Raw genomic sequence first — 12,266 nt, 5'->3', positions numbered from 1 at the left:
GGGTGGGTGTTGGGTGAGTGGGGGTGGGGTGTAGGGGTGGGTGTTGGGTGGGTGGGGGTGGTGTGTCGGGGTGGGTGTTGAGTGAGTGGGAGTGGGGGTGGGGTGTAGGGGTGGGTGTTGGATGAGTGGGGGTGGGTGTTGGGTGAGTGGGGGTGGGTGTGGGGGTGGGTGTTGGGTGAGTGGGAGTGGGGTGTGGGGGTGGGTGTTGGGTGAGTGGGGGTGGGGTGTGGGTGTTGGGTGAGTGGGGGTGGGGTGTGGGGGTGGGTGTTGGGTGAGCGGGGGTGGGTGTGGGGGTGGGTGTTGGGTGAGTGGGGGTGGGGTGTGGGGGTGGGTGTTGGGTGAGTGGGGGTGGGGTGTGGGTGTTGGGTGAGTGGGGGTGGGGTGTGGGGGTGGGTGTTGGGTGAGTGGGGGTGGGGTGTGGGGGTGGGTGTTGGGTGTGTGGGGGTGGGTGTTGGGTGAGTGGGGGTGGGGTGTGGGGGTGGGTGTTGGGTGAGTGGGGGTGGGGTGTGGGTGTTGGGTGAGTGGGGGTGGGTGTTGGGTGAGTGGGGGTGGGTGTTGGGTGAGTGGGGGTGGGGTGTGGGTGTTGGGTGAGTGGGGGTGGGGTGTGGGTGTTGGGTGTTGGGTGAGTGGGGGTGGGGTGTGGGGGTGGGTGTTGGGTGTGTGGGGGTGGGTGTTGGGTGAGTGGGGCTGGGGTGTGGGGGTGGGTGTTGGGTGAGTGGGGGTGGGGTGTGGGTGTTGGGTGAGTGGGGGTGGGTGTTGGGTGAGTGGGGGTGGGTGTTGGGTGAGTGGGGGTGGGGTGTGGGGGTGGGTGTTGGGTGAGTGGGGGTGGGGTGTGGGTGTTGGGTGAGTGGGGGTGGGGGTGGGGTGTGGGGGTGGGTGTTGGGTGTGTGGGGGTGGGGTGTGGGGGTGGGTGTTGGGTGTGTGGGGGTGGGTGTTGGGTGAGTGGGGGTGGGGTGTGGGGGTGGGTGTTGGGGGTGTGGGGGTGGGTGTTGGGTGAGTGGGGGTGGGTGTTGGGTGAGTGGGGGTGGGTGTTGGGTGAGTGGGGGTGGGTGTTGGGTGAGTGGGGGTGGGGTGTGGGGGTGGGTGTTGGGTGAGTGGGGGTGGGGTGTGGGTGTTGGGTGAGTGGGGGTGGGGTGTGGGGGTGGGTGTTGGGTGAGTGGGGGTGGGGTGTGGGGGTGGGTGTTGGGTGTGTGGGGGTGGGTGTTGGGTGAGTGGGGGTGCGGTTGGGGTGCAGGGGTGGGAGTTGGGTGACTGGTGGAAGGGGTGGGCTGAGGGGGGGGGGTTGGGGTGGGGTTGGGGTGAGTGGTGTCGGGGTGAGTGGGGGAGGGGTTGGGGTGAGTGGTGTCGGGGTGAGTGGGGGAGGGGTTGGGGTGAGTGGTGTCGGGGTGACTGGGGGAGGGGTTGGGGTGAGTGGTGTCGGGGTGACTGGGGGAGGGGTTGGGGTGAGTGGTGTCGGGGTGAGTGGGGGAGGGGTTGGGGTGAGTGGTGTCGGGGTGACTGGGGATGGGGTGAGTGGGGTTGGGGTGAGTCCCCTCCCCACCCCCACACCCTTCCTCCCCCTCTTGCCCCCTCTCCCACCATCCCCGCCGTGCAGCCTCCCTGACCTGGTGTCTCTCTCTGTCCGTCCCCTCTGCCCTAGGTGGTGCGGACAAGAACGTGGTCGTCTTCGACAAGAACTCGGAGCAGATCCTGGCCACCCTCAAGGGTCACGGCAAGAAGGTGACGAGCGTGGTGTTCCACCCCAGCGAGGTGAGGCTCCTGTGTCCCGGCTCCCGGCCTCTTGCTTTCCCGCTTTCCCGGTTGGAGTAAAACACCTAACTGCGGGCTTCCTGTCTCCCTCCCCCACAGAACATCGTCTTCTCAGCCTCCCCCGACACAACCATCCGCATCTGGTCTGTCTCTGCCACATCCTGCGTCCAGGTGGTCCGAGCCCACGAGGGAGCTGTCACCGGCCTCAGTCTCCACGCCACGGGTGACTACCTGCTGAGTGCATCTGATGACCAGGTAAGAGATGGATGTGACGCCTGGGATTAGTTGCTGGAGGGTCAGGTGGGGGAAGGGAGTGTCCGGGCGGGTGTGTCCTTATTTTGTGACCTTTGCATGTGTTAAAACCTTGGGCCACCTCATCGTACAGCGAGTAACCCTTTCCAAGCTGAATAAACAGTTACACTGACTGATCCTTACCCTGCTGAATAAACAGTTACACTCACTGATCCTTACCCTGCTGAATAAACAGTTACACTGACTGATCCTTACCCTGCTGAATAAACAGTTACACTGACTGATCCTTACCCTGCTGAATAAACAGTCATACTGACTGATCCTTACCCTGCTGAATATACAGTTACAATGACTGATCCTTACCCTGCTGAATAAACAGTTACACTGACTGATCCTTATCGTGCTGAATAAACAGTTACACTGACTGATCCTTACCCTGCTGAATAAACAGTTACACTGACTGATCCTTACCCTGCTGAATAAACAGTTACACTGACTGATCCTTACCCTGCTGAATAAACAGTTACACTGACTGATCCTTACCCTGCTGAATAAACAGTTACACTGACTGATCCTTACCCTGCTGAATAAACAGTTACACTGACTGATCCTTACCCTGCTGAATAAACAGTTACAGTGACTGATCCTTACCCTGCTGAATAAACAGTTACACTGACTGATCCTTACCCTGCTGAATAAACAGTTACACTGACTGATCCTTACCCTGCTGAATAAACAGTTACACTGAGTGATCCTTACCCTGCTGAATAAACAGTTAATCTGAGTGATCCTTACCCTGCTGAATAAACAGTTACAGTGACTGATCCTTACCCTGCTGAATAAACAGTTACAGTGACTGATCCTTACCCTGCTGAATAAACAGTTAATCTGACTTATCCTTACCCTGCTGAATAAACAGTTACACTGACTGATCCTTACCCTGCTGAATAAACAGTAACACTGACTGATCCTTACCCTGCTGAATAAACAGTTACAGTGACTGATCCTTACCCTGCTGAATAAACAGTTAATCTGACTAATCCTTACCCTGCTGAATAAACAGTTGCACTGACTGATCCTTACCCTGCTGAATAAACAGTTACAGTGACTGATCCTTATCCTGCTGAATAAGCAGTTACACTGACTGATCCTTACCCTGCTGAATAAACAGTTACAGTGACTGATCCTTACCCTGCTGAATAAACAGTTAATCTGACTTATCCTTACCCTTGCTGAATAAACAGTTACTCTGACTGATCCTTACCCTGCTGAATGAACAGTTAATCTGACTTATCCTTACCCTGCTGAATAAACAGTTACACTGACTGATCTTTACCCTGCTGAATAAACAGTTACACTGACTGATCCTTACCCTGCTGAATAAACAGTTACACTGACTGATCCTTGCCCTGCTGAATAAACAGTTAGAGTGACTGATCCTTACCCTGCTGAATAAACAGTTACAGTGACTGATCCTTACCCTGCTGAATAAACAGTTACACTGACTGATCCTTACCCTGCTGAATAAACAGTTACACTGACTGATCCTTACCCTGCTGAATAAACAGTTACACTGACTGATCCTTACCCTGCTGAATAAACAGTTACAGTGACTGATCCTTACCCTGCTGAATAAACAGTTACACTGACTGATCCTTACCCTGCTGAATGAACAGTCACGGTGACTGATCCTTACCCTGATGAATAAACAGTTACAGTGACTGATCCTTACCCTGCTGAATAAGCAGTTAATCTGACTTATCCTTACCCTGCTGAATAAACAGTTACACTGACTGATCCTTTCCCTGCTGAATAAACAGTTACACTGACTGATCCTTACCCTGCTGAATAAACAGTTAATCTGACTTATCCTTACACTGCTGAATAAACAGTTACACTGACTGATCCTTACCCTGCTGAATAAACAGTTACTGTGACTGATCCTTACCCTGCTGAATAAACAGTTACACTGACTGATCCTTACCCTACTTAATAAACAGTTACACTGACTGATCCTTACCCTGCTGAATAAACAGTTACACTGACTGATCCTTACCCTGCTGAATAAACAGTAACACTGACTGATCCTTACCCTGCTGAATAAACAGTTACAGTGACTGATCCTTACCCTGCTGAATAAAAAGTTACAGTGACTGATCCTTACCCTGCTGAATAAACAGTTACACTGACTAAGCCTTACCCTGCTGAATAAACAGTTACAGTGACTGATCCTTACCCTGCTGAATAAACAGTTAATCTGACTTATCCTTACCCTGCTGAATAAACAGTTACACTGACTGATCCTTTCCCTGCTGAATAAACAGTTACACTGACTGATCCTTACACTGCTGAATAAACAGTTAATCTGATTTATCCTTACTCTGCTCAATAAACAGTTAATCTGACTTATCCTTACCCTGCTGAATAAACAGTTACACTGACTGATCCTTACCCTGCTGAATAATCAGTTAATCTTACTTATCCTTACCCTGCTGAATAAACAGTTACACTGACTGATCCTTACCCTGCTGAATAAACAGTTACAGTGACTGATCCTTACCCTGCTGAATAAACAGTTACGCTGACTGACCCTTACCCTACTTAATAAACAGTTACACTGACTGATCCTTACCCTGCTGAATAAACAGTTACACTGACTGATCCTTACCCTGCTGAATAAACAGTTACACTGACTGATCCTTACCCTGCTGAATAAACAGTTACACTGACTGATCCTTACCCTGCTGAATAAACAGTTACACTGACCAATCCTTACCATGCTGAATAAACAGTTACATTGACTGATCCTTACCCTGCTGAATAAACAGTTACACTGACTGATCCTTAACTTGCTAAATAAACAGTTTCACTGACTGATCCTTACCCTGCTGAATAAACAGTAACACTGACTAATCCTTACCCTGCTGAATAAACAGTTACACTGACTGATCCGTACCCTACTGAATAAACAGTTATAGTGACTGATCCTTACCCTGCTGAATAAACAGTTACACTGACTGATCCTTACCCTGCTGAATAAACAGTTACACTGACTGATCCTTACCGTGCTGAATAAAGTTACACTGACTGATCTTTACGCTGCTGAATAAACAGTTACACTGACTGAACCTTACCCTGCTGAATGTTCAGTCACACTGACTGATCCTTACCCTGCTGAATAAACAGTTACACTGACTGATCCTTACCCTGCTGAATATACAATTACCCTGACTGATCCTTACCCTGTTGAATAAACAGTTACACTGACTGATCCTTACCCTGCTGAATAAACAGTTACACTGATTGATCCTTACCCTGCTGAATAAACAGTTACAGTGACTGATCCTTACCCTGCTGAATAAACTGTTACACTGACTGATCCTTACCCTGCTGAATAAACAGTTACACTGACTGATCCTTACCCTGCTGAATAAACAGTTACACTGACTGATCCTTACCCTGCTGAATAAACAGTTACACTGACTGATCCTTACCCTGCTGAATAAACAGTTACACTGACTGATCCTTACCCTGCTGAATAAACAGTTACACTGACTGATCCTTACCCTGCTGAATAAACAGTTACAGTGACTGATCCTTACCCTGCTGAATAAACAGTTACACTGACTGATCCTTACCCTGCTGAATAAACAGTTACACTGACTGATCCTTACCCTGCTGAATAAACAATTACCCTGACTGATCCTTACCCTGCTGAATAAACAGTTACACTGACTGATCCTTACCCTGCTGAATAAACAGTTAGACTGACTGATCCTTACCCTGCTGAATAAACAGTTACAGTGACTGATCCTTACCCTGCTGAATAAACAGTTACAGTGACTGATCCTTACCCTGCTGAATAAACAGTTAGTGACTGATCCTTACCCTGCTGAATAAACAGTTACAGTGACTGATCCTTACCCTGCTGAATAAACAGTTACACTGACTGATCCTTACCCTGCTGAATAAACAGTTACACTGACTGATCCTTACCCTGCTGAATAAACAGTTACAGTGACTGATCCTTACCCTGCTGAATAAACAGTTACACTGACTGATCCTTACCCTGCTGAATAAACAGTTACACTGACTGATCCTTACCCTGCTGAATAAACAGTTACACTGACTGATCCTTACCCTGCTGAATAAACAGTTACAGTGACTGATCCTTACCCTGCTGAATAAACAGTTACAGTGACTGATCCTTACCCTGCTGAATAAACAGTTACAGTGACTGATCCTTACCCTGCTGAATATATAGTTACACTGACTGATCCTTACCCTGCTGAATAAACAGTTACACTGACTGATCCTTACCCTGCTGAATAAACAGTTACAGTGACTGATCTTTACCCTGCTGTATAAACAGTTACACTTACTGATCCTTACCCTGCTGAATAAACAGTTACAGTGACTGATCCTTACCCTGCTGAATAAACAGTTACACTGACTGATCCTTACCCTGCTGAATAAACAGTTACACTGACTGATCCTTACCCTGCTGAATAAACAGTTACAGTGACTGATCCTTACCCTGCTGAATAGACAGTTACACTGACTGATCCATACCCTGCTGAATAAGCAGTTACACTGACTTATCCTTACCCTGCTGAATAAACAGTTACTCTGACTGATCCTTACCCTGCTGAATAAACAGTTACACTCACTGATCATTACCCTGCTGAATAAACAGTTACAGTGCCTGATCCTTACCCTGCTGAATAAACAGTTACTCTGAGTGATCCTTACCCTGCTGAATAAACTGTTACAGTGACTGATCCTTACCCTGCTGAATAAACAGTTGCAGTGACTGATCCTTACCCTGCTGAATTAACATTTACACTGACTGATCCTTACCCTGCTGAATAAACAGTTACACTGACTGATCCTTACCCTGCTGAATAAACAGTTACACTGACTGTTCCTTACCCTGCTGAATAAACAGTTACACTGACTGATCCTAACCTGCTGAATAAACAGTAACACTGACTGATCCTTACCCTGCTAATAAACAGTTACAGTGGCTGATCCTTACCCTGCTGAATAAACATTTACACTGACTGATCATTACCCTGCTGAATAAACAGTTACACTGACTGATCCTTACCCTGCTGAATAAACAGTTGCAGTGAGTGATCCTTACCCTGCTGAATAAACAGTTAGACTGACTGATCCTTACCCTGCTGAATAAACAGTTACACTGACTGATCCTTACCCTTCTGAATAAACAGTTAGAGTGACTGATCCTTACCCTGCTGAATAAACAGTTACACTGACTGATCCTTACACTGCTGAATAAACAGTTCCACTGACTGATCCTTACCCTGCTGAATAAACAGTTACACTGACTGATCCTTACCCTGCTGAATAAACAGTTACACTGACTGATCCTTACACTGCTGAATATGCAGTAACACTGACTGATCCTTACCCTGCTGAATAAACAGTTACACTGACTGATCCTCACCATGCTGAATTAACAGTCATACTGACTGATCCTTACCCTGATGAATATACAGTTACAATTACTGATCCTTACCCTGCTGAATAAACAGTTACACTGACTGATCCTTATCGTGCTGAATAAACAGTTACACTGACTGATCCTTACCCTGCTGAATAAACAGTTACACTGACTGATCCTTACCCTGCTGAATAAACAGTTACACTGACTGATCCTTACCTTGCTGAATAAACAGTCACAGTGACTGATCCTCACCTTGCTGAATAAAGAGTAACACTGACTGATTCTTACCCTGCTGAATAAACATTTACACTGACTGATCCTTACCCTGCTGAATATACAGTTAAACTGACTGATCCTTACCCTGCTGAATAAACAGTTACACTGACTGATCCTTACCCTGCTGAATAAGCAGTTAATCTGACTTATCCTTACCCTGCTGAATAAACAGTTACACTGACTGATCCTTTCCCTGCTGAATAAACAGTTACACTGACTGATCCTTACCCTGCTGAATAAACAGTTAATCTGACTTATCCTTACACTGCTGAATAAACAGTTACACTGACTGATCCTTACCCTGCTGAATAAACAGTTACTGTGACTGATCCTTACCCTGCTGAATAAACAGTTACACTGACTGATCCTTACCCTACTTAATAAACAGTTACACTGACTGATCCTTACCCTGCTGAATATACAGTTACACTGACTGATCCTTACCCTGCTGAATAAACAGTAACACTGACTGATCCTTACCCTGCTGAATAAACAGTTACAGTGACTGATCCTTACCCTGCTGAATAAAAAGTTACAGTGACTGATCCTTACCCTGCTGAATAAACAGTTACACTGACTAAGCCTTACCCTGCTGAATAAACAGTTACAGTGACTGATCCTTACCCTGCTGAATAAACAGTTAATCTGACTTATCCTTACCCTGCTGAATAAACAGTTACACTGACTGATCCTTTCCCTGCTGAATAAACAGTTACACTGACTGATCCTTACACTGCTGAATAAACAGTTAATCTGATTTATCCTTACTCTGCTCAATAAACAGTTAATCTGACTTATCCTTACCCTGCTGAATAAACAGTTACACTGACTGATCCTTACCCTGCTGAATAATCAGTTAATCTTACTTATCCTTACCCTGCTGAATAAACAGTTACACTGACTGATCCTTACCCTGCTGAATAAACAGTTACAGTGACTGATCCTTACCCTGCTGAATAAACAGTTACGCTGACTGACCCTTACCCTACTTAATAAACAGTTACACTGACTGATCCTTACCCTGCTGAATAAACAGTTACACTGACTGATCCTTACCCTGCTGAATAAACAGTAACACTGACTGATCCTTACCCTGCTGAATAAACAGTTACACTGACTGATCCTTACCCTGCTGAATAAACAGTTACACTGACCAATCCTTACCATGCTGAATAAACAGTTACATTGACTGATCCTTACCCTGCTGAATAAACAGTTACACTGACTGATCCTTACCCTGCTAAATAAACAGTTTCACTGACTGATCCTTACCCTGCTGAATAAACAGTAACACTGACTAATCCTTACCCTGCTGAATAAACAGTTACACTGACTGATCCGTACCGTACTGAATAAACAGTTATAGTGACTGATCCTTACCCTGCTGAATAAACAGTTACACTGACTGATCCTTACCCTGCTGAATAAACAGTTACACTGACTGATCCTTACCGTGCTGAATAAAGTTACACTGACTGATCTTTACGCTGCTGAATAAACAGTTACACTGACTGAACCTTACCCTGCTGAATGTTCAGTCACACTGACTGATCCTTACCCTGCTGAATAAACAGTTACACTGACTGATCCTTACCCTGCTGAATATACAATTACCCTGACTGATTCTTACCCTGTTGAATAAACAGTTACACTGACTGATCCTTACCCTGCTGAATAAACAGTTACACTGATTGATCCTTACCCTGCTGAATAAACAGTTACAGTGACTGATCCTTACCCTGCTGAATAAACTGTTACACTGACTGATCCTTACCCTGCTGAATAAACAGTTACACTGACTGATCCTTACCCTGCTGAATAAACAGTTACACTGACTGATCCTTACCCTGCTGAATAAACAGTTACACTGACTGATCCTTACCCTGCTGAATAAACAGTTACACTGACTGATCCTTACCCTGCTGAATAAACAGTTACACTGACTGATCCTTACCCTGCTGAATAAACAGTTACAGTGACTGATCCTTACCCTGCTGAATAAACAGTTACACTGACTGATCCTTACCCTGCTGAATAAACAGTTACACTGACTGATCCTTACCCTGCTGAATAAACAATTACCCTGACTGATCCTTACCCTGCTGAATAAACAGTTACACTGACTGATCCTTACCCTGCTGAATAAACAGTTAGACTGACTGATCCTTTCCCTGCTGAATAAACAGTTACAGTGACTGATCCTTACCCTGCTGAATAAACAGTTACAGTGACTGATCCTTACCCTGCTGAATAAACAGTTACAGTGACTGATCCTTACCCTGCTGAATAAACAGTTACAGTGACTGATCCTTACCCTGCTGAATAAACAGTTACACTGACTGATCCTTACCCTGCTGAATAAACAGTTACACTGACTGATCCTTACCCTGCTGAATAAACAGTTACAGTGACTGATCCTTACCCTGCTGAATAAACAGTTACACTTACTGATCCTTACCCTGCTGAATAAACAGTTACACTGACTGATCCTTACCCCGCTGAATAAACAGTTACACTGACTGATCCTTACCCTGCTGAATAAACAGTTACACTGACTGATCCTTACCCTGCTGAATAAACAGTTACACTGACTGATTCTTACCCTGCTGAATAAACAGTTACGCTGACTGATCCTTACCCTGCTGAATAAACAGTAACATGGACTGATCCTTACCCTGCTGAATAAACATTTACATTGACTGATCCTTACCCTGCTGAATAAACAGTTACACTGACTGATCCTTACCCTGCTGAATAAACAGTTACACTGACTGATCCTTACCCTGCTGAATAAACAGTTACACTGACTGATCCTTACCCTGCTGAATGAACAGTTTCACTGACTGATCCTTACCCTGCTGAATAAACAGTTACACTGACTGATCCTTACCCTGCTGAATAAACAGTTACACTGACTGATCCTTACCCTGCTGAATAAACAGTTACAGTGACTGATCCTTACCCTGCTGAATAAACAGTTACACTGACTGATCCTTACCCTGCTGAATAAACAGTTACACTGACTGATCCTTACCCTGCTGAATAAACAGTTACACTGACTGATCCTTACCCTGCTGAATAAACAGTTACACTGACTGATCCTTACCCTGCTGAATAAACAGTTACACTGACTGATCCTTACCCTGCTGAATAAACAGTTACACTGACTGATCCTTACCCTGCTGAATAAACAGTTACACTGACTGATCCTTACCCTGCTGAATAAACAGTTACACTGACTGATCCTTACCCTGCTGAATAAACAGTTACACTGACTGATCCTTACCCTGCTGAATAAACAGTTACACTGACTGATCCTTACCCTGCTGAATAAACAGTTACACTGACTGATCCTTACCCTGCTGAATAAACAGTTACACTGACTGATCCTTACCCTGCTGAATAAACAGTTACACTGACTGATCCTTACCCTGCTGAATAAACAGTTACACTGACTGATCCTTACCCTGCTGAATAAACAGTTACACTGACTGATCCTTACCCTGCTGAATAAACAGTTACACTGACTGATCCTTACCCTGCTGAATAAACAGTTACACTGACTGATCCTTACCCTGCTGAATAAACAGTTACACTGACTGATCCTTACCCTGCTGAATAAACAGTTACACTGACTGATCCTTACCCTGCTGAATAAACAGTTACACTGACTGATCCTTACCCTGCTGAATAAACAGTTACACTGACTGATCCTTACCCTGCTGAATAAACAGTTACACTGACTGATCCTTACCCTGCTGAATAAACAGTTACACTGACTGATCCTTACCCTGCTGAATAAACAGTTACACTGACTGATCCTTACCCTGCTGAATAAACAGTTACACTGACTGATCCTTACCCTGCTGAATAAACAGTTACACTGACTGATCCTTACCCTGCTGAATAAACAGTTACACTGACTGATCCTTACCCTGCTGAATAAACAGTTACACTGACTGATCCTTACCCTGCTGAATAAACAGTTACACTGACTGATCCTTACCCTGCTGAATAAACAGTTACACTGACTGATCCTTACCCTGCTGAATAAACAGTTACACTGACTGATCCTTACCCTGCTGAATAAACAGTTACACTGACTGATCCTTACCCTGCTGAATAAACAGTTACACTGACTGATCCTTACCCTGCTGAATAAACAGTTACACTGACTGATCCTTACCCTGCTGAATAAACAGTTACACTGACTGATCCTTACCCTGCTGAATAAACAGTTACACTGACTGATCCTTACCCTGCTGAATAAACAGTTACACTGACTGATCCTTACCCTGCTGAATAAACAGTTACACTGACTGATCCTTACCCTGCTGAATAAACAGTTACACTGACTGATCCTTACCCTGCTGAATAAACAGTTACACTGACTGATCCTTACCCTGCTGAATAAACAGTTACACTGACTGATCCTTACCCTGCTGAATAAACAGTTACACTGACTGATCCTTACCCTGCTGAATAAACAGTTACACTGACTGATCCTTACCCTGCTGAA

The 12,266-nt window shown here is 45.5% G+C and overlaps 1 protein-coding gene across 1 annotated transcript in view; it reads left to right on the top strand.

Annotated features, from left to right (window-relative positions):
• prpf19 (pre-mRNA processing factor 19) overlaps nt 1-12,266 on the top strand; it is a gene marked incomplete at its 5' end in the record, with an annotated part of 112,871 nt that overhangs the window by 17,626 nt on the left and 82,979 nt on the right. The window contains 2 exons of the mRNA XM_041173877.1: nt 1,640-1,749; nt 1,849-2,004. Of these exons, the coding sequence (XP_041029811.1) occupies nt 1,640-1,749; nt 1,849-2,004 (266 nt within the window). The remainder of the gene's footprint in view (nt 1-1,639; nt 1,750-1,848; nt 2,005-12,266) is intronic.

Source organism: Carcharodon carcharias, chromosome 24, assembly GCF_017639515.1.
Source record: "Carcharodon carcharias isolate sCarCar2 chromosome 24, sCarCar2.pri, whole genome shotgun sequence".
NCBI lineage: Eukaryota > Metazoa > Chordata > Chondrichthyes > Lamniformes > Lamnidae > Carcharodon > Carcharodon carcharias.
Note: the sequence above shows the minus strand (reverse complement) of the source record. Positions and strands in the feature narration are given on the sequence as shown.